Source organism: Hypomesus nipponensis, chromosome 14 (genome assembly GCF_054491055.1).
Source record: "Hypomesus nipponensis isolate SF chromosome 14, ASM5449105v1, whole genome shotgun sequence".
Classification (NCBI taxonomy): Eukaryota; Metazoa; Chordata; class Actinopteri; order Osmeriformes; family Osmeridae; genus Hypomesus; species Hypomesus nipponensis.
Genome location: NC_140374.1, coordinates 22,961,504 through 22,985,270, shown reverse-complemented (window position 1 = coordinate 22,985,270; position 23,767 = coordinate 22,961,504). Strand labels below are relative to the sequence as shown.

The window sequence follows — 23,767 nt, the reverse complement described above, 5'->3', positions numbered from 1 at the left end:
CAGTCCAGAGGGAGTAAACAGGACTGGGTTAGGGTTAGGGTTAGGGAGGGAACAGGACTGGGTTAGGGTTAGGGTTAGGGAGGGAACAGGACTGGGTTAGGGTTAGGGTTAGGGAGGGAACAGGACTGGGTTAGGGTTAGGGTTAGGGTTAGGGTTAGGGTTAGGGTTAGGGTTAGAGAGGGAACAGGACTGTATGATGGAGCTCATGAGGATAGGGTTAGGGTTAGGGTTAGGGTTAGGGTTAGAGAGGGAACAGGACTGTATGATGGAGCTCATGAGGATAGGGTTAGGGTTAGGGTTAGGGTTAGGGTTAGAGAGGGAACAGGACTGTATGATGGAGCTCATGAGGATAGGGTTAGGGTTAGGGTTAGGGTTAGGGTTAGGGTTAGAGAGGGAACAGGACTGTATGATGGAGCTCATGAGGATAGGGTTAGGGTTAGGGTTAGGGTTAGGGTTAGGGTTAGAGAGGGAACAGGACTGTATGATGGAGCTCATGAGAATAGGGTTAGGGTTAGGGTTAGGGTTAGGGAGGGAACAGGACTGTATGATGGAGCTCATGAGGATGCTGGTCCAGGGTTAGGGTTAGGGAGGGAACAGGACTGTATGATGGAGCTCATGAGGATGCTGGTCCAGGGTTAGGGTTAGGGAGGGAACAGGACTGTATGATGGAGCTCATGAGGATGCTGGTCCAGGGTTAGGGTTAGGGAGGGAACAGGACTGTATGATGGAGCTCATGAGGATGCTGGTCCAGGGTTAGGGTTAGGGAGGGAACAGGACTGTATGATGGAGCTCATGAGGATGGTTAGGGTTAGGGTTAGGGTTAGGGAGGGAACAGGACTGTATGATGGAGCTCATGAGGATGCTGGTCCAGGGTTAGGGTTAGAGAGGGAACAGGACTGTATGATGGAGCTCATGAGGATGCTGGTCCAGGGTTAGGGTTAGGGTTAGGGAGGGAACAGGACTGTATGATGGAGCTCATGAGGATGCAGGGTTAGGGTTAGGGTTAGGGTTAGGGTTAGGGTTAGGGAGGGAACAGGACTGGGTTAGGGTTAGGGTTAGAGAGGGAACAGGACTGGGTTAGGGTTAGGGTTAGGGTTAGGGTTAGAGAGGGAACAGGACTGTATGATGGAGCTCATGAGGATGCTGGTCCAGCCCAGTGGAATCCCCCGCTCAGTCCTGTGAGACCTGCTGGAACTCTCACCAAAGTCAAAGAAGAGTTAACACCAGTAGTCTGTTCTGGGTTAGCCTCCTTACCCTCCTCCTGCATGGGTGTTTAGGGTTAGGGTTAGGGTTAGGGTTAGGTTAGGGTTAGGGTTAGTGTCTGTCTGTGTTTTCTCTCTGATTGGGTGCGTGTTTGTGCACCAATGTGTGTTTAAGAGTTTGGTGCGTATCTGTGCATATATGTCTCTTTGTACTTGCTCCTCTCTCTCTGTGTGTGTGTGTGTATATAGCCTACTATCACTTCCAGAATGACCTTTGCTATCATCTGATGATGGATGTTATCCTGCTTGTACACATTCATTTTCCTTTACGAGGCAAAATCCTCAGCTAGCACAAGACACAACACTCTAAACACGCCTACCGGCTCCCATGAACAGCCAATCAGATTCCTCAGAACCTCCTACCTCCTTTGGTGGGAACCTCAGCTGTGGTGTGGTTGTGCTGGGATGTGTGTTCCAGAGGTGAGGTGTGTACTGTATAGTCTTTCTCTCTGGCCCTGTCTTCTCATTAAGGTAGATAATGAGTTTAGACACACCTACCTCCCTGGGTCACGCCACTAGAGAGAGAGTTGGAGGGAGGGAGTGAGTCTCCATGTCTAGAGGAGACATCTTAATCAGCTTGTTCCACATGACTGCTCCTCTCTCCCTCTGCCTCTCTCTCTCCTCTCTCCCTCTCTTCTCCCTCTGCCTCTCTCTCCTCTCTCCCCCTCCCACCCTGGCCTGGCCTGCTCTCTCCCTCTATCCTTCTCTCCTGCTTCTCTCTCCCCTCTCCCTTCCACTCCCTGAAAAACAGAGAGGGAGAGAGAAAGAGGGCAAGAGAGAGAGAGAGAGAGGGTGGAGAGCGAGTAGTTTCCCTAGAGTGAACCTCCAGTCTTGTAAGGTAGTTCATCATGCTGTCTCTGGTGACTGTGTCTATGACCTGCCCTGCTGTAGCTACAATGAGACATAAATAAGGAACAACACTAGCTTATCTCTGTCCTGGCAACGATCTCCCTCTCTCTTCCTCTCCCTCTCTTCCTCCCCCCTCTCTTCCTCCCCCTCTCTCTTCCTCTCCCTCTCTCTTCCTCTCCCTCTCTTCCTCCCCCTCTCTCTTCCTCTCCCTCTCTTCCTCCTCCCCTCTCTTCCATGCTCTCTTTCTTCTGCTCTCCTTCTCTCTTTCTGTCTGACCCTCCCATCCTCCAAACTCATGATGCCACCATCAGACGCCCCCCCCCCCCACACACACACACATATACACTTAGAGTAGTCACAGTGCCTGCTCTTGTGGGTGTGCGTATGAGTGCCTAAGCTCTAGAGAGTAGAGCTTTTGTCTTGTTTATGGTTATTCCTGCATCATTACCTTCCACACACAAACACACACCTGTTTGTGTTTCAATAGTGAAGGAGGGTTTCTAGAGCTCTCTCAAGTCTGTCAGGGGAGGGAGGGGGAGGGGCGAGGAAGGGAGGGTAGAGGGGGAGAAACGAAGCAGGAGTTAGAAAAATTATTTCAAATGGCACAATTTCCATAGTGAGAAATACCTTTCATAAATCCTGATATAGTGACAGAAATAGAACATGTGTTCTGGCTGTTTTGGCTGTTCATGCTTGTGTGCATGTGTGAATGTCTTTTAGATGGTCTCCACAAAGCTATTTTTTGCATACTGTCGTGTGTGTGTGTGTTTCATGCAATATCCTATAGTGGCGTTTTTACCGAGAGAATGTTACAAAAAGAGACAGAAAAGGTAGAGAAAGAGAGAAGACGCAGAAAGCTCCTGGAGGATAGAGGGGAGGAGGAGGAGGGGAGGAGGAGAGGAGGAGAGGGAAGTATTACCTCAGGTGACTTGTACTTGGCCCGATCCTGTCAACCAGAGCAACACTGGGTCTGCTGCTCTGAGAATACACACACTCACTCACACACACACACTCACACACACACACTCACTCACCACACACACTCACTCACTCACTCACACACACACACACACACACACTCACACACTCACTCACCACACACACTCACACACACACACTGCTTCCCTACTATGCAGTCAGGGGAAGGGTCACAGCAGGGCAGTAAGTCATGCTAGATAAATCCTGCTTGTGTTCCACAGAGACAAGGTTGTTTTGGGAGTGGAGGAGAAGAGAGGAGGCACTCTGTGGAGGAAGTCTTCTCTTTTCCTCTCCTCACCACTCAGTTGTCCTCTCCTCTCCTTAGCTTGTCCGCTCCTTCCTTCCTTCCTTCCTTCCTTCCTTCCTTCCTTCCTTCCTTCCTTCCTTCCTTCCTTCCTTCCTTCCTTCCTTCCTTCCTTCCTTCCTTCCTTCCTCCTCTTGTCTTCCTTTCCTCTCCCAGTGGGGGTTTGATCCTCCTGCCCTCACCGGTTGTTCTCCTGGTCCTTGTAATGGCCCCATGTTCCTGTCAGTCACAGATTTAAACCGACCATGAAAGTGTGTCTGCTCACAGCCAGACCACAGTTCCTTGTCCTTGCTCTCCATACTCTGTACAGTACGACTTTACTACAGTACTACAAGACTATAGTCTTAGGCCATATAGGCAATAACTATGAAACACTTTAATGCAGATTCATAATTTATTATAAATGTTGTCATCCATTTAACGGGCACCACCTTGATGTTACCTTATGGCAAATCATCGTAATCAATGTAATAATTGCAATATTTTTAAGGTATTCTTTTTTTTGTAGAAGTAGAGCCAATCATGACAGATGAAACTTATTCCTACCGTAGCCTTGGCTGCTGCTCTGATTGGCTGCAATCCTCTCTCACTCTGACAGACATTTTGGACACCCATTTGTACAGAGCTTTTAACATCAATGACAAAGGCAGGCTGGCTGCTTGGCTGGCACACACACACACACACACACATAGACACACGCCATGGCCGTCACAACCTCACTGTAATGACAGGATATGGTAATTATGTGTGTGTATTAGAGAGAGAGAGAGAGAGAGAGAGAGAGAGAGAGAGAGAGAGAGAGAGAGAGAGAGAGAGAGAGAGAGAGAGAGAGAGAGAGAGACAGAGACAGAGACAGAGAGAGCGTGAATGTGTGGATGTGCCGTTTGCTGGGGGAAAAATGATAATGGGGTGATTTTCAAGTGCCATAACTCCAGTGACCTAATGTAAAGTACTTTTAATCCAGTTTGAAGCAATGGTGGAGGATATGATGTGTAAAGGAGTACAGTATAGGAATGGAAAGGAGATGGACAAGAGAAGGGGTAGAGGAGAGGAGAGGTAGAGGAGAGGAGAGGAGAGGAGAAGAGAGGAGAGGAGAGGAGAGGAGAGGAGAAAAGAGGAGAGGAGAGGAGAGGAGAAGGAGAGGAGGAGGAGAGGAGCAGAGCAGAGCGGAGAGTAGAGGTAGAGGAGAGGAGAAGGAGAGGAGAGGAGAGGAGAGGAGGAGGATCAGGACTGGAGAGGTAGAGGGTGAGGTGTAGACGAGGCGAGGACGAAGTGCTGGTGGTGTCTATGTGTGCGTTGTGTTTGAACGTGTAGTGATGATGTGTGTGTGTGTGAGTGTTTGTGTGTGTGTTTGTGTGTGTGTGAGTGTTTGTGTGTGTGTGAGTGTTTGTGGGTGTGTGTGTGTTTGGGGGTGTGTGTGTGTTTGGGGGTGTGTGTTTGTGGGTGTGTGTGTGTTTGGGGGTGTGTGTGTTTGTGGGTGTGTGTGTGTTTGGGGGTGTGTGTGTGTTTGTGGGTGTGTGTGTGTTTGGGGGTGTGTGTGTGTTTGTGGGTGTGTGTGAGTGTTTGGGGGTGTGTGTGTGTTTGGGGGTGTGTGAGTGTTTGTGGGTGTGTGTGTGTGTGTGTTTGTGGGTGTGTGAGTGTTTGTGGGTGTGTATGTGTTTGTGGGTGTGTGTGTGTGTGTGTTTGTGGGTGTGTGAGTGTTTGGGGGTGTGTGCATATGTATTCACTAATGACTTCACAGCCCATTAGCTCTTAGCTTGATATGCCACACTTCATTATGTGCTCAGATCACTAGTGCATAAACCGGTCAAATCCTGTTTGTGTGTGTGTGCGTGTGGGAGGGGGTATTAGTTAGAGACTGTGTACAGTGTGTGTGTGTGTGTGGGAGGGGGTATTAGTTAGAGACTGTGTACAGTGTGTGTGTGTGTGTGTGGGAGGGGTATTAGTTAGAGACTGTGTACAGTGTGTGTGTGTGTGTGTGTGGGAGGGGGTATTAGTTAGAGACTGTGTACAGTGTGTGTGTGTGTGTGGGAGGGGGTATTAGTTAGAGACTATGTACAGTGTGTGTGTGTGTGTGTGTGTGGGTGGGAGGGGGTATTAGTTAGAGACTGTGTACAGTGTGTGTGTGTGTGTGTGTGTGGGAGGGGGTATTAGTTAGAGACTGTGTACAGTGTGTGTGTGTGTGTGTGTGGGGGTGGGAGGGGGTATTAGTTAGAGACTGTGTACAGTGTGTGTGTGTGTGTGTGTGGGAGGGGGTATTAGTTCGAGACTGTGTACAGTGTGTGTGTGTGTGTGTGTGTGGGTGGGAGGGGGTATTAGTTAGAGACTGTGTACAGTGTGTGTGTGTGTGTGTGTGTGGGAGGGGGTATTAGTTAGAGACTGTGTACAGTGTGTGTGTGTGTGTGGGTGGGAGGGGGTATTAGTTAGAGACTGTGTACAGTGTGTGTGTGTGTGTGTGTGTGTGTGGGAGGGGGTATTAGTTCGAGACTGTGTACAGTGTGTGTGTGTGTTTACTGTGCCACACAAGCTCAGCAGTGGTCAACAAACAGGAGGACAGGTGTGAATGTGTAGGCTGGCAGTGAGAGCCTGGGCCACTTCACTGGTTAGAATACTCTAGAAGACCACCAGCAGAGCTGCCATGGTCCTGACTGTCCTGGGCCCTGGAGATCATTTCTCTCTGTGTGGCTGCCACATTGAACGTGTGTCTAAACCAGAAAAAAGAGCTGCATATCATTTGAGGGTTGAATGCAGATACACACACAGCCCTTTGTAATGAAACATGTTGACATGAAGGGAAGTTCCCTGACCTGTGACAGAGTCCTCTGGAACCAGGATGGATCACTCCTGGGGGAATGGTCCTTCCTGTACTTAAACATGCCTTCATATTCCAGATGAAGATATGATATTCATCCATCAGGGAAAGCAGGCTGTGGTGTGGCCGTCTGGGTTCAGACTTCTCTCCTGGGCCACACCTACAGTGGTGCAGGGCGGAGCCACACCTACAGTGGTGCAGGGCGGAGCCACACCTACAGTGCTGCAGGGCGGAGCCACACCTGCAGTGCTGCAGGGCGGAGCCACACCTGCAGTGCTGCAGGGCGGAGCCACACCTGCAGTGGTGCAGGGCGGAGCCACACCTACAGTGCTGCAGGGCGGAGCCACACCTGCAGTGCTGCAGGGCGGAGCCACACCTACAGTGCTGCAGGGCGGAGCCACACCTGCAGTGCTGCAGGGCGGAGACTGCAGTCACTCCACATGTGTAAACCTTCACGACGGTCATGTGACCAGTTGGAGCTGAAGGGCTCCTTCATCCTCCGCTTGTTTGATCTAACAGACGACCTGTCTCCGGGTGTGGAGGCCAGATTAAAGGTGTCCTTCACCATGTGTCCTCTGCCAGCTGATGTAACCTGCGTGTGTCCCGTCCTCCCCCATCTCTCCCTGTCTGCCTGACAGGAGTCTGATCCCCCATTAGGTGGTGTTAAACAGGACAAAGCACCTGCTCTACCACACCTGGGCTTCTCCTCCATTCTGCTGGCTGTCAGTCAGGCTGCAGGCTGCAGGCCGGCCGTTCTGCTATGCTGTTTGAAGGAGGAGATGAAGGAGGAGATGAAGGAGGGGCTGGTAGGCAGGGACCTGTGAGCCGGACAGCCTGTATTAGAGGATCAAGTGAGGAGGGGGAATATGTGTGTGTGTGTGTGTGTGTGTGTGTCCCTCCCTCCCTCCCTACTGCCAGGTACTGGATAATTGAGAGTCTGTTTTTAGTGTTGCAGCATGTGCCCCAGAGGTTATTGTTTAAAGACAAACTCCTCAACAAAACAAACAAGAACACACCCTACCAGCTGCTGCTTCTTATCGGGAAAATACTGTGGAGGTGATGTAGGGCTAAAGGGGTGATGTAGGGCTAAAGGGGTGATGTAGGGTTAAAGGGGTGCTGTAGGGTTAAAGGGGTGATGTAGGGTTATAGATGTGACGTAGGGCTAAAGGGGTGATGTAGGGCTAAAGGGGTGATGTAGGGCTAAAGGGGTGATGTAGGGTTAAAGGGGTGATGTAGGGTTAAAGGGGTGATGTAGGGCTAAAGGGGTGATGTAGGGTTAAAGGGGTGATGTAGGGTTAAAGGGGTGATGTAGGGTTAAAGGGGTGATGTAGGGTTAAAGGGGGGATGTAGGGTTATAGGGTGATGTAGGTTTAAAGGGGTGATTTAGGGTAGTAGACGTGATGTAGGGTTAAAGGGGTGATATAGGGTTATGGGGGTGATGTAGGGTTATAGGGGTGATGTAGGGCTAAAGGGGTGATGTAGGGTTAAAGGGGTAATGTAGGGTTGTAGGGGTGATGGGGGTTAAAGGAGTATAGTTTTGTATTCTTTCAATGAAGGTGACCCCTAGTTCATAACCTTGGAGACCAACTTTATTAAAACAAATGTGAGTAGTGGGGCTGTCCAGACAGCAGCATAATTACATCCTGGAGCATCAGCACTAATATATGCAGCCTGCATTCAACCGGTTAGGAGCACAGGATAGGGTCACTCTGGACACACACACACCATCACACACACACCTTCACACACACACCTTCACACACACCATCATACACACACACCTTCACACACCATCTCACACACCATCACACACACCATCACACACACACCATCACACACCATCACACACCATCACACACACACCTTCACACACACACCTTCACACACACACCTTCACACACCATCACACACACACCTTCACACACACACCATCACACACACACCTTCACACACACACCGTCAAACACACATTCCATACAGTTTCCATGAGGCTGTGCTTCATACTGCGCACGGTCACGTCCTTCTGTAGAGTTTCCTGACACTCTTAGAGGTTGCCACAGTGTGGGTGTATGTGTGTGTATGTGTATGTGTGTGTGTGTGTGTGGGGGGGGCAGGAGTCAGAGGGGCAGCGGTTGTGTACCTGACTGTACACTACTGTCTGCGCGTCTTCCTGTGTGTATGTGTCTGTGTGCACCTGTGTGTGTGTCAGTGCTAAGCAGACGTAGCTGCATTACTGTGAGAGGCTGATAAACCATCGGAGTCACACGTCAAACACAGACCACAAACAGTGTCATGAAACAGAGCATTAGTATTAAAACTGTATGTGTGTGTGTGTGAGTGAGGTGGGCTGTCTCAGAGGTTTTTAGCCCAGAGGGAATGTCCGCCCGCAGAGAACCAACCTCCTGCTGTTCTAAATGCAAAGCTTTCTCCCTGCTCACTCTTAATCCCACACACTGGCCCCACTCTCACCCCGCCTGCCCCACACACACATCAACTCACACTGAGCTGTCATACACGTGTGCGCTTCAACACAAACACACAAACACCTATTAACACACACATTTACTTAGATGCATCAAATAATCACACACACATATACACGCGCACACACACACGCACACATATATGTACAGTCAGACTGGGCCATCATTACCACTTCTGGGCTCAGACCCAGTGGCCTCATTACTTTGAGGGAGAAGGCGTTAAGTAGCTGGACATGCTCCGCTAGTCACAGGCTATTACTCTGTCATTGGAGCACACACTCAGCTCACACACACACACACACACACACACTAGCACACACACCACAAATAAAGTCTCTAACAGATCAGGAAAGTAGGAGAAAAGAAGAGAAAGTGTTCATGATGAGGAGTGCATGGCAGGATGAAAGGGGGTTTGATGAGCAGGCCAGCTGAGTGAGGAGAGGAGGGATGGAGGAGGAGAGGAGAGGAGATGAGGAATAGGAGGAAGTGCAGAAGAAAGGAGGAAGAGGAGAGACAGAGCCTCTGTTGTAGATGGGATGACCAAGGACACAACTATCTAACCCATTACATCCCTGGAACTCTCTCATAATGTTACTGTTGCCTGCTCTCCTGTGACAGAGGGTGTGAGGGTGCCTCTCAAGTTGGTGTCCTGTGAAAATGACACGTTTCTGCCAAATTAATATCATTACCATGAGGGTTTAATGGGCCAGTTATGTCTTTTCTTTGAAAACAGAGCTTCCCTCGTTACTGCAGCCAGGGCCGCAGAGTGGAAAACAGAGCTTCCCTCGTTACTGCAGCCAGGGCCGCAGAGTGGAAAACAGAGGGAGCTCTGAAAGGAGTGCCAAAGAAATGAATAAATTTAAAACACATTTTTGAAAGACTAAAGAACTAAAGAAGTGCGTATTTTAAGAATATTATATGTAACAGACAACTTATTATATCATGAATGGAGTAAATACATATGGGATGTATTGTTAATTTGAAAACATGTCCTTCCTAATTTGATATAGTCTGTGTTGTCTCAGCTTGGTTCATGTGTTTTATGAAGAGTGCATGAGAGTGTGCTGTATGGCTTCAGCAGGCGGGCACTTCATGTGTCTGGTCTGCTGGCCTGACACTCAGTTATGATCTGACGCTGGCCAGATACCCTCTCCTATGTGTGCTGGAAGACACTGGAGATTAAAAAAATATTAAGATATTAGGAACAGGACCAAAAAAGTTGTTCAAGAAATCTCATATCTAAGCTCTGAAGTCAAACCCAGAGAAAGTCTGACTGCAAAACAGAGAAGGACAGAACGACAGACTGAGGAAGGAAGAGAGAAGGAAAGACTGAGGGAGGAAGAGAGAAGGAAAGAGGGGCCATGCCTAATAAAGTGAGGGGTCTCTTCATGTTTAATTCAGCTCCTTAACACTGGTCTGTGCATCCATATGGCACTGTTAAAGAACTGCTCAGCACATCTCCACTCCAAGACGAGCGCCTTTAAAAGCCTAATACCTGCTCTCTTTACTGCTGCTCTTTAATGAATAGGTGTCCAATAAGGCTTTTTATTGTCTTAGCATATGTTGCTTTTATTGGGGGAAAATAATTAGGTTGTGCGGATCACCTCTGAAGTCCTCTCGCAAGCTAAAAATGAGATAGTTTCACACTTGCTGCGCAAGTCCTTCTGATCCCCTCGTTTTCCCCTTGGCTGCACCTAAAGCCCTCCTCACATCCCTTCTCTGTGTTCCTCTCTTTGTCTTTCCACCTCTCCAGCAACCCTCCTCTCCTCCCTTTCTCACCTCCTCCTCCCATCCTCCTCTCCTCTCATCCTCCTCTCATCCTCCTCTCCTCTCATCCTCCTCTCTTCTCATCCTCCTCTCCTCTCATCCTCCTCTCTTCCCATCCTCCTCTCTTCCCATCCTCCTCTCCTCTCATCCTCCTCTCCTCCCATCCTCCTCTCCTCTCATCCTCCTCTCCTCTCATCCTCCTCTCTTCCCATCCTCCTCTCTTCTCATCCTCCTCTCTTCCCATCCTCCTCTCTTCCCATCCTCCTCTCTTCCCATCCTCCTCTCTTCCCATCCTCCTCTCCTCCTCTCCCTCCCTCCTGTCTTTATTCTCCTCCCTCCTGTCTTTATTCTCCTCCCTCCTGTCTTTATTCTTTCCCTCATGCCTCTTTTTTTCTTATTCTATTTCAACTCTCCTACCTACTCTACCTCTTCTCTTTTCTCTCTATTCCTAACCTCCCACCTCCAATATGAATATAAAATAGATGGTGGAAATGGTAAAGGAATATAGAAAGTATGGAATGAGAAGGGAGGGAGGCCTGTGACCACCTCTCCATCTGGTGCCTAACGCCCCCCAGGGGAGCCTGTGGCCCCAGGCCCCGAGGTCTCCTGCATCCTCTGGGCTAATGGATGCTGTAATAGACCCAGACGTCAGAGCAGAACTGGCGCCTCTCTGCTCCTTGCTCACATGAAGAGGGATGAAAGCAAAGAGTGCTTACACAACCTGCAGTTGAGACCTAGAAATCTGATTGGTTAACAGCCATAGCTTATATTCTAGACCACAGGTCAAATTCCTTCATAGTTGTTTACTGTTGTTTGCAGTACAGCCACAGGGCCGGTCGAGGGAACATCAATCCTTAAACCCAACTGAAATGACCTTCTCCCTGGAAAGAAAGAAATAAAGTCTCACAGGTATTGTGCTGGTTTGGAGAGCCATGTGCAGTAATGTTTCAAAGCTGTACTATTGCTGTACAATCTAAAAATGTTCCTGGACCTTGACTAGAATAGATGATTTCTAGATTACAGGACCTGTTATAGTACGCCTAGAAGGTACAGATGTTTTAGAGGATCTGGACAACACAAAAAAACACACACGCACACATACACACATACACACACACACACACACATACACATACACACACACACACACAAACACACACACACACAGAAAAGTCACTTATACATGCAGTCACACAAAAAAACCTCCAGAGATACTATACAGTCACACATTGTCTTGTCACAATAATTATTTATTAAATGTAAAATATTTTCAGCACAGATTAAAAATCAGACACCTCCATTTATACTGAACACCACAGGTTGAAAAGAAACATTATTGAACAGAATCACCCACATTGTGGTAGCGGACCCAGACTAGACAGAGTGATGGTCTGAGCTCACTGACCCCTGCAGCACTGGCTGACAGTGAGCTCTAACACCACTACAAGCAGAACCAGAGGAGCGTGGAGCACATAGGGCCAACATGAACACTCCACTGTGCCTGACATGACTTTCCACTCTTATACAGTATCTTTTGATCTCCATTGTCATTGTTGTAATTCAGCACATGCCGTTATGAGAGTGTAAAAGTACCTGAGAGGATGTTTGTCCTCAGCATGCATAAGTGCTGCTATGTACAGGTGTATGTACAGGTCACCTCAGACTGCTCCACAGTACTGGGAATATATACAGTGTTTACCCTGACCCTGACCCCGACCCGGGGCAGGGGGCAGAGGTTAATGACGTAACTCCAGATGGCAGGGCATGGGCGCATGCAGGGTCATCATATTTCGGGTGGCGATCTCACTGACAGCTAATGACGAAACACAACAATCCAAACTTTACATTCTGTGACAATTACTTTGCTAATTCTTGTCATTAACTGATTATTGCTGGATAAAGTTTGTCCTCTTTGCTAGTCTAGGAAGTTCTGGAATGTTCTCCTATGAGGTTCTAGAATGGTGGGGGTGGAAGACATGGTTCTAAGAGCATCTGCACCAGCATATTCCTGCTGATCTAGGGCCTGCTGATGGAGGTCTCTTGTACTGTTCTCAGACCAGACCAGCATATTCCTGCTGATCTAGGGCCTGCTTAGGGCACAGAAGGCTTTGGTAAGTCTGGTCTGGGTCTACGACGCTCTGGTGCTACATTATGTCATGATTTTGAAGAGGGGTAAAGGGTACCCTCCTGATGTTTCCGACCCTGACACTGAGCAGAGTGACACCTCTGTAAGGTGTCTGTTCAGAGGGGGGACATCTCAGGAACTGGAGGGTTCAAGTGGTGACTCTGAGCAGACTGATACGAGGCTGCTCTGGGGGGAAACTGGTCATCCACACTTGCATTTGTAATCACAGGAGAAACATACATATATCAGTATGTGTTCTAGTTGAACAGACACTTTTTACACTGTACATTGACCCTACAGTCACAACCATACACACGTGTAGTTCATATAGGTGAGATAATGTCTCTCTCTCCTACCATCACTCACTCTCTCTCTCCTACCATCAATCTCTCTCTCACTGTCTCTTTATCTTTCCTGAACTTTTGAACTGGTTACCATCCTGAGCATGAAGCAACATTGAAGACGCTCTATAACTTAGTAACTTGTTAGAGAGCCCTGACCACCGCCCTCTCTTTCTCTGTAGGCCTAACCATGATTACTTCACCTTCTGAAGGTGTGACAGGAGAGATGAGGTCACCTCTAACTAACACTCTCTTTTTGAACTCAGTTTGAAACTGCATTTAGCTTTTGCACTGTTAATCAAGTTCCAGAGCAGATGAGAGAGGATGAAACGCTGTCAGACTCTGATCGACTTATTAGGAAGCGTTTGATGTGTCATGGTTGATGGAGTTATCACCCTTGTTGCAGGAGAGAGAGAGACAGAGGTGTGTATATATAGAGAGAGACAGATATATATATATATATATATATATATATATATATAGAAAGAGAGATGACTCGTATGCTGTTTAGTCAATCATCAGAGCAAACTTCAAACATCCTCAAAATGTCACTTAGGAAAGGTGAGTGTGTGTTTGTGTGGGTGTGTGTGAAGGGGAAACGGTTGCCATATTTGAATAGAATTCATCCGTAAGGAACCTTCGTATGGATAGGAACCTCCATCGTGTGCTGCTTTGAGGAAGTCTCTGCCAGGAACTACACAGCAGTATGCACACGCACAGAAACATACAGTTTACACATATGTACAGTACAAGCTTATACTGTTCCCATGGTGATGCGCCCCAGAATCATTGTCTGCGTTGGAGGAAAGTGTGTGTAGCTGGTCCAGCAGTATACTGTATACTCTCTCTCCCCTCTCTCTCTCTCTCTCTCTCTCTCTCTCTCTCTCTCTCTCTCTCTCTCTCTCTCTCTCTCTCTCTCTCTCTCTCTCTCTCTCTGTATGTCTGTCTCTCTCTCTATCTCTCTCTCCCTCTCTCCACAGCAACAGGGAGCAGCCACCACAGTGTACTGTGCCGTGGCCCCAGAGCTGGAGGGACTGGGAGGGATGTACTTCAACAACTGCTTCCGCTGCCTGGCCTCGTCCCAGGCCCAGGACCAGAGCACTGCCGCCAGCCTGTGGGAGCTAAGCGAGCGCCTGGTCTCAGAGAGGCCTGCTGGCCCACAGGCCCTCTGATACAACAGGCCTGCATGAGTCACCAACCAACCACAGTTTGGAAGGAGGCCCAGCTAACCGGGATTGGGGAGACCATGGCGCTGAAGAACTGTGATAACTGTTGCCAAACCATTTGGACACTTTAGTATGAGGTGTAGAATACACCTAGAAATGCAGTTCCAGACAGAAGATGCTCACATACTACAAGTACAGCCCAGACAAGCATCTTTGCCACTTCCTCATTGCCTGCCATGAGTCCTCTCTGTGTGTGTGTGTGTGTGTGTGTGTGTGTGGGTGTGTGTGTGGGTGTGTGTGTCCAACCTGTAATTAGTGTTTCTGCTAGTGAGGAGTGTCCAGCCCAGGCTGTGGCCGTAGAGACACTGATCCATCATTGTGCTCATTCTTACGAGGAAAATCAAAGACAGAAAACAGGAAGACTGATATATACAATACATACACAGTAACAGTGGACTTGTTTTGATTTTATACTGTACAATATTTACACCTCATTTTCTCTTCAGAATTGTGTGGGACATCATCTGGGGTCTCCCTATTGGTCAGCCTAAAGACAGTAGAACACTGAGGAGCTGCAGTACGCAATGTGTCCATAGCAACAAGCACTGTGTCCATAGCAACGAGGGTTGAGGAGGAGAGCCCAGGGCAGAGTTATGTGTGGGGGGTTTGCACCGTCTCTACTTAGAAGGTGTGGTTGCCATGGTGCTCTGTCCAGGGGGGGGGGTATTGAGGTAGGGGTAAGAGAGGGTTATTTTGACTGATGTTTGGTGATTGGAGGGTTGTGTTTGTCAGAAAGTTGGTGATTGGAGGGTTGTCTCCAGACGTGGTGTTTGGAAGGTGAGCATGGAGCTCCTCAGGCCTCGGCGCTGCACTGGGTTGTTTCTGTAAAGGAAGAAGAAGAAGAACTCAATAAAGACGTTGTAATCCAGTGTGTGTCTCATTTCCTCTGCACAGCTGCTGTGTGTCCTCCCAGCCTCCAGGGGGAAAGCTAGGGATGGCCAGTATGCCACCCTGCTCCTCGCTTTCCCTCGTCTCTTCTTCAGCTGACCCTGACTCTTTCCCTGACCCCAGTCTCAACCCTGACCCCAGTCTAAACCCTGACCCTAACCCCGACTCCATTTCTATTTTATTCCTAAACTCAACCCTAACCCTGTCCTCCACCCTTAATCTCATCCCAACCCTAGCCCAGTCCACAGTGTCCACAGTGTCCACAGTGTCCACAGTGTCCACAGTGCAGGGCAGTACAGTACAGTACAGTGCAGTGCAGTACATTACAGTACAGTACAGTGCAGTGCAGTGCAGTGCAGTGCAGTACAGTACAGTACAGTGCTGTGCAGTACAGTGCAGTGCAGTGCAGTGCAGTACAGTACAGTACAGTGCAGTGCAGTGCAGTGCAGTGCAGTGCAGTACAGTACAGTACAGTACAGTACAGTGCAGTGCAGTGCAGTGCAGTACAGTACAGTACAGTACAGTACAGTACAGTGCAGTGCAGTGCAGTGCAGTACAGTACAGTGCTGTGCAGTACAGTGCAGTGCAGTGCAGTGCAGTACAGTGCTGGAATGTCCCTCTCAGCAAATCAGGTTGCGTGTCTGAACCTACAGGTAGTTTAATTACCAGATTTTACATTAATAACACACATTTAAAGACAAACCACCAAACCAAAAACATATTGGGGACTTTGTGAATGTTCACTCATTTGTAGCTACAATGTCTGGCTGACATTTTCATCTTATTTTTATGATAAATTTAACCTCTCAGAGAATAATTATGAAACAATTGATTTTATAACGTCTTTGTAACATGGTATTGGATGTTTTGAGTGGCCAGAAGGGCGCTGATATAGTTAATGATCTCAATCAATGCAGCAGCTCAGGCTGGACTCAATACAGGCCTGCTGGGGGGAAATCACCATCGGACCCCAGCAAGCCATAAACTCCCTTTTCTTTTTCCCTCTCCATCGGTCTCTCCCTCTCTTTCCCTGTTCCCCATTCTCATGTCCATTCTGCTCTCTCTCTCTCTCCTGGTCTCACTCCCTCTCCTTTTTCTTTTTTTTCATGTTTTGTTTTAATTTTGAGATGTGATCAAATAACTTATTGATTTGTATTTGATTGCAGTCATTGAAATTAACTAATAATCTTACACTTGATGCACACACTTGCATTATTGTCATTGTCAAGTCCATACTTAACCAAAACCATGTCTACTAAAATATAGATTATTGTATTGTATGTTCAATAAATGTTATAATGTAATGCCACTATGTCATTTCTATCAATGTTTGTATTGTAGTTATCAGGGTATCCCTTGTCTGACTACAGTCAAGAAACGATAAATTAAAACCACAGCTGGAATCTGCAACATTATCAAATACATAATGATATTGAAATACATATTGATTGACAGGTGGTTTAGCAAAATATGACAATGAGGAGGGACCGCCACGCCGAAGGCGACTGTTTGAACAGGATTGCTGGAACATAATTGGCTGGAAAGTAGCGGGCCCCTTCAACATTAGACATCCCGCTAGCTGTCGTGTTACTAAACTGCTCTCAGAGGGCCTCATTAGCTACACAATATGTTTATTGGGGGGAAATATCCAGAAAAAATCATACATATTGTACCTTTAACAAGAACGCTCTCATCACACACACGTAGAAACAATCACTCGCGCATCACTGTGATTTGTAGCTGTATAGACAACACATCCAGACATGATCATCACATGATCATCACATGCACCGTAATAACACGTGGACGTGTCCCACAGACCCTTTGTGGGAGAACATAGAGAGGATGTGGGGGTGGAAGGGAAAGGATGTCAGGTCTGACACAGCTTTGAAGCATGAAGAAAAACGCGCTCTTGAACTGAAGTACAATTATTAGCCCTCTGCTACCAGGAAGTGTTAGCTAAGTGGGGTGAGGGTAGGATGGGGAAAAGGGTGGGCGGGTTTAGGGAGGGATAACAAAAACTTGAATAAAAACATAGTGAATGACCAAATACTAGAAGAGAAACATAGCTGTAACTGCCCTGAGGGAGGGAAGGAGTGGAGAACAAGTGTGGAGAGAGAGGAGGAGTGCAGTAAAGCAAACGAGAGCGAGAAGTCAAATGAAATAAGAGGATTTGTCAGTACAGCAGTCCAGTGGTTGGTGACAGGCTGATAATCTTGGAGAACGCCTGACTGCTCACACACTCTCTAACGCTCCACTTTACCCCCAAGCCACGGCAAGGACACACACACACCTACAGTAGCTTGCCTTTGACCTGTGCTTGTCACACTACTGAATAGGTCCAGCTGCTTGTGATCGGTATATGTGTATGATTGTATGTGAGTGTGTTTGAGTGTGTTTGTGTGTGTGTGTGGTATTGTGTTTCATTCTTGCTCTGCTTTTCCAGCTCAATTCATATTTTCCCCCAGTGTTATTTTCCCCAATTTAGGTATCATTGTTAACCTTGCTGCACAGATCTCTTCATCCTCTCTCTCTCTCTCTCTCTCTCTCTCTCTCTCTCTCCTCTCTCTCTCTCTCTCTCTCTGTCTCTCTCTCTCTCTCTCTCTCTCTCTCTCTCCACCTAATGCAGCACCGCTCTACCACTAACCCTAACTCTACCTAATCAATACTGCACCTCTCCACCACCAACCCTAACGCTGATGAACCTAATCAATAGCTCTGCACGCTGATCTCTACACCCATTGGTCATGACAGAGCATTGGGGATGAGTTGGGGATGAACTGTGTTAAGTGCTGTTGAGGGGAAAGGGTATGAGCTACGTGAAAGTGTGTGTGTGTGTGTGTGTGCCTGTGTGTGTGAGCGTGTGTGTGTGTGCCTGTGTGTGTGCAGGCTCTAAGGACAGCGCGTGTCATCTTGTGTGACCAGGTGTGTCGGGCGTAGGCAGGAGTGAGTATTGAGCCAGGTTAAATGACGCAGAACCCCACAAACCGCTTACTTAGGCTCCGTCTCCTCTCTGGAGCTCAGGGCAGGGCCTGTATATCTGTCTGTGTGTGAGGGGGGGATATCAGACATGAGGTCACGCCCACACATATATCAGATATGTAAGTATCATAGCTGCACATGTATGTGCGCGGCTTGTGTAGCTGGGTATGTGTTATGCTTTAAGAAATTGTATTTTACAGAGTGCTGAAAAGCACTTGTTATGTCTTAAAGAAATACCAATTATGCAAATATCTGTATGAATTTTTTTTGTTTTTTGGGGGGGGGGTAGAATATTATATGAAGTGCAATATTAGCCTTGTTTTACAGCCTGCTAACAGTAACATAATAACAGAGAAAATGAGTGAGCTGTTCTATGTCTGATTAGAGCCATCTGGAGACATCAGGGCTATCCCATTTGATTATGAAACCAAAACACACGCACACACACTCCACACGCACACACACTGGTCCTCTCTCTCTCTAACTCTCTCTCTCTCTCACCCAGACATCCTCTTCTCTCCGTTTACCCTCCCACACACCGCTACTCTGTCCCTTCACTATCTCTCTGTCTCTGTGTGTGTATGTGTCTGTTTGTCTCTGTGTCTATGTGTGTGTGTAATGAATGAATGCAAGTGGAGTCACCTCTTAAAACACACACCTTGGTGATTAATTACAAGTGCTATGAATCACTACACATTTAATTGACTCATCCCCAGTAATGTGTTTTGTGTGAGTTTGTGAATGTGTTTTGTGTGTGTCTGTGCGTGTGTGTGTGAGAGGGAGAGAGAGAGAACCCACTTTCTGTGTGTGTGTGTGTGTGTGTGTGTGTGTGTGAGAGAGAGAGAGAGAGAGAGAGAGAGAGAGAGAGAGAGAGAGAGAGAGAGAGAGAGAGAGAGAGTCTGTGTGTGTCAAACAGGAAGGTTCTTGGTCTCCTACCCTCTCCTCTAATTGCTTTCCTCTCTATTAGAATGCATTCTGCTGTGGCATCACTCCGTCTTCTGCTCGAATGGAGTAGGACACCAGGCTGAGAGGAGCACACCAGTGTTTATAGGCACCTACAGTAGAATAACAGATCTCTCCTTCATCATCCCCTGACTTTCCCTGACATTTAAAAAGCCATTAACACAGGTTTCAAACACACACACACACACGCACACATGCTGCTCACTTAGGCTATTATTTCAAGTACAGAGAGAGATGGTGGGTAGTGTGTGTGTCCAGACTGACAACCATAAGCTCCAATCACACAGACAGCAGGCTGAATCATTCCTTAATGCGGCTCTATCCTCCTCCAGAGGTGTGCAGAGCAGAGACACACACGGGCGGGTGTCCATTATGCTGCTTTTAGGGAGGGGGGACACAGGGAGACATCGCATTGATTTCCATTCCTCCTCATTGACATTTCTCCTCTGCCCAGTACAAGATTGACTACAGGTAGATAGGTATTGCAAAGTGGACCCACTCCTAACTATGGGTGAGTATTCACTGCTAGGCTGTGTTCTCACAGGAGAGTGAGGAGGGACAGATGGAAAAGGAGGGTTGGGGGGGGGGGGTGAGGGGGGGGGGGGGGCGAGGGGGAGGGGGGGATGGCGAGGGGGAGATGGAGAAGGGGAGGGGGAGATGGGGAGGGGGAGATGGAGGGTAGAGGAGTAAGGAGAAGGAGAGTTGGAGAGAAAGTAAGGGGATGGAATCATTGTCTGAAATAGGACGATTTGGCGGCAAATCATTCAAGAAAAGTAAAGTAATCTGTTTCATATTTAATCCCATGGGCCAGATAGTGGCCTGGTTCAGACACACAGCCCTGTGTGAGCCCTAATCTCTTTTTCTGTTGTTTATGCAGTAACAATAAAGAGAAATACATATTTTCTTGTTCCAAACATAATCTGCTAAACGTGGAAGCCAGAAAGAGACAGCAGCAGCTTGTGTTGTTGTCCCTCAGAGCCTCAGTGGTGGAACATCCTTGTTTCATGATATATTGTGAATTCCTTTATTGCATGTTCTCTGCATAGTGGCCTCTCTCTATCTCCCGCTCTCCTCTCCCTCTCTCCATCTCCCTCTCTCTTCTCCCTCTCTCCATCTCCATCTCTCTATCTCCTTCTCTCCATCTCTCTCTTTCCATCTCTCTCTCTCCATCTCCATCTCTCTATCTCCCTCTCTCCATCTCCATCTCCCTCTCTCCATCTCCCTCTCTCCATCTCCATCTCTCTATCTCTCTCTCTCCATCTCCCTCTCTCCATCTCCATCTCTCTATCTCTCTCTCTCCATCTCCCTCTCTCCATCTCCATCTCTCTATCTCTCTCTCTCCATCTCCCTCTCTCCCTTCCTCCATTGCTCTTTTCCGCCTTTTTCCATCAGTCTCCCCCCGTCTCTATTTCTCTCTCCATCTCTCTCTCTCCCGCTGCTTTACTGTAGGTGCGACTGTACACAGTAGCACAGTAGGTACTGTGAAATGACGTGTTTGTGTTTGGACAGTGGCAGAAATGAGCAGTGTGTATACAGCTCACTTGAGAGTGCGGTCTTAACATCACTGTAGATCTCTGTTGAGCGAGGAGGCGAGGATGCGGGGTTTCTAAGGTGTAGTCATTTGCATTGCAGCGTGTTCGTGCCCATATTAGGGTGTCACTAATCCGTCTGACCTTCTGCCTCATTAGCATGCGCCAGCCCACCTGACAAAGAGGCATGACCTTTATTGGCTAATGAAGAAGCACAACAAAACTAAACCTGACAGGACAAGAACAGACACTCATACACACACACACACACACACACACACACACACACACACACACACACACACACACACACATACACACACACCTATGCACACGCAGGGCTTGAGCTCTGCCAGGGCATCTGGGGGGGGGTGGGGGGTTGGGGACAGCTGACAGGGCCAGACTGGGACTTGACCTGAGAAGTGTGTGTATGGGGGGGGGTTCTAATGTGGAAGAGAAAGCTCACACACACAAACACACACACGCAAGCACACACAAACAGACACAAGCAGCAGACACAACAGAGCTTCTCCACTTCTTTGACAGAGACAAAAGCTCAAAGTCCTGTAGGAAAGGATGACAGGAGTGATGTCAGAAACAGTGAAGAACCAAATCAGAACTGTCCAGGGAGGTTTAGAACCAAGTCAGAACTGTCCAGAGGGGGAACACGGCTGTCTGCCTGATTAGCCAGATTAAGACAGAACAACCCGTCCACAGGAAAAGCTTGTGCGTTTGTCCTCTTATAACAAAAGGAACTTCCCAGGGTGAAAGGACTGCTGATGTCACTCATGTACAGAAAGTCAAACTCTGATGAAATGTCTCAGACAAGGCCACCAGGCCTGGAAGATGGAGGGAAGATGGAGGGAAGATGGAGGGAAGAAGGAGGGAAGAAGGAGGGAAGATGGAGGGAAGATGGAGGGAAGAAGGAGGGAAGATGGAGGGAAGATGGAGGGAAGATGGAGGGAAGATGGAGGGAAGATGGAGGGAAGAAGGAGGGAAGATGGAGGGAAGATGGAGGGAAGATGGAGGGAAGATGGAGGGAAGAAGGAGGGAAGAAGGAGGGAAGAAGGAGGGAAGAAGGAGGGAAGATGGAGGGAAGATGGAGGGAAGATGGAGGGAAGATGGAGGGAAGAAGGAGGGAAGATGGAGGAGGGGAAAGCAAGTCCAGAGACAAAGGAGCGGAAAGGAAGGAGAGATATCAGACAGATGGGATAATAAAAGAGGGATGAACAAACGACTGAAAGAGCAACAGAGTGGTGAGGAGGGGTGCATTCTCAGAGGTTAGGATCTGGAGCCTCCAGAACCTCTAGACTAAAGATACGGAACTCTGCCAAACTGGAGGAACTGTTTCCAGAGGGGGAATAAAAGAGCGCCTCTATCAGCTGGAACAGCACGCACACACACATATTCAGACACACACATCCAGCTGTTTCTATCTGTATTAGAATAGTGTGTGTGCTCATTGTCCCCCTGTGGAGTGGTGTGGAGCTGCCTGGTGGAGTGTTAGAGCTCGATTGTTCCTGGTTTACATAAGGGTGTTAAACTATACCACAGTCCTATCTATCTTACCAAGCCAGATATGTTTGTATTGTTGCTCCTTTATGCGTTTGGTATTTCCAAAGAGGATTGAGACTGTGTTGTGTAAGACAGAATAGATTGAGACTGTGTTGTGAAAGACAAAATAGATTGAGACTGTGTTGTGAAGGACAGAATAGATTGAGACTGTGTTGTGAAGGACAGAATAGATTGAGACTGTGTTGTGAAAGACAGACTAGATTGAGACTGTGTTGTGAAGGACAGAATAGATTGAGACTGTGTTGTGAAGGACAGAATAGATTGAGACTGTGTTGTGAAAGACAGACTAGATTGAGACTGTGTTGTGAAGGACAGAATAGATTGAGACTGTGTTGTTCCTACCCTGTTTCCCTCTTGTTCTTACTCCACTAAAGACTCCTACATTCTGAACACATCAAGCAACACTGAGTGTAATGATCACAGTAGAGGCTTCCTATCTTTCACAATGTAGGCAAGGCAAGATCTCCAAGACAAACCAAATCCCAATCTGGAGCACTGTTGTGTAGCTGGGTATTCATCAGAGATGGGAAGTATTTAAGTTGATTTTTCTGGTATCAGTACTTACTTACTATTTATTTTTCTGACAACTTTTTACTTTCACTCCTAAATTGTTGTACACAAATATCTGTACTTTCTACTTCTTACTGTTTCAAACCAGGCTCATGACTTCAGTTTTAAAGGAGTTACCATGGACGACGAGCTCTCCCTCACGGCCCACATTGCTGCGGTCTCCCAGTCGTGTAGATTCACCCTCTACAACATCTGAAAGATCAGGAGATACCTGTCTGAGCACTCCACCCAGCTGCTTGTCCAAGCACTGGTCCTCTCCAAGTTGGACTACTGCAACTCGCTGCTCGCTGGTCTCCCAGCATGCGCAACCCGCCCTCTTCAGAGGATTCAGAACGCGGCGGCCCGTCTGGTCTACAATCTACCCAGACGCTCCCACGTTACCCCGCTCCTCATCTCCCTCCACTGGCTACCCATAACGGCCCGCATCAGATTCAAGACCCTCGTACTGACCTTCCGAGCAGTGAACGGGACTGCACCCGACTACATCAAGTCTCTCCTGCAGCCTTACACCCCCACCCGCCACCTACGGTCTTCTTCAGACAACCGCCTGGTGGTCCCACCGCTCAAGAGCGCCCGGTCCCAACACAAGCTCTTCTCCTGTCTGGCCCCCCAGTGGTGGAATGAACTCCCCACCTCCATCAGAGACACAGACTGTCTCTCCACCTTCAAGAGAAGGCTCAAGACGCACTTGTTTCGGGAGTACAACGGTACTTAGGAATGGTTTGCTCAACCCAATGCTAGTTTCCTCAAGGATCTGTATGACTTGCTTTGACTGTTGCTCTTGTTGGTTAGTGATGGCTGATTTAAACTGTTGTATTCTATTCTATTTTAGTTAATCCTATTTTGTATTGCTTTCCTACAGGTACACTTGCACTTAGAGATTAATGTTGTTTAATTGTAACTTGCTTAACTACATGCTCTTATGGTTTCTTCCCTTTAGCACTTATTTTTGGGTTATGTAATATGTACTTCTTGTTTTGGCTACCCGCAATGCTATGGGGCTATCTTGTTGTTATTATCAGTGACCTATGCACTTTGTAAAGCTCTCTCTTGGAAGTCGCTTTGGATAAAACCGTCACTTTTTTATGTGACTTTTTTTACATCAATATGAGT

General features: G+C 47.8%; 1 protein-coding gene across 1 annotated transcript in view; it reads left to right on the top strand.

Annotated features, from left to right (window-relative positions):
* wwox (WW domain containing oxidoreductase) overlaps positions 1-15,015 on the top strand; it is an 81,817-nt gene extending 66,802 nt beyond the window's left edge. Inside the window, exon 9 of the mRNA XM_084672414.1 lies at positions 13,902-15,015. Within this exon, the coding sequence (XP_084528540.1) occupies positions 13,902-14,093 (192 nt within the window). The 3' untranslated portion in view covers positions 14,094-15,015. The remainder of the gene's footprint in view (positions 1-13,901) is intronic.
* The last annotated feature ends 8,752 nt before the right edge of the window (positions 15,016-23,767 follow it).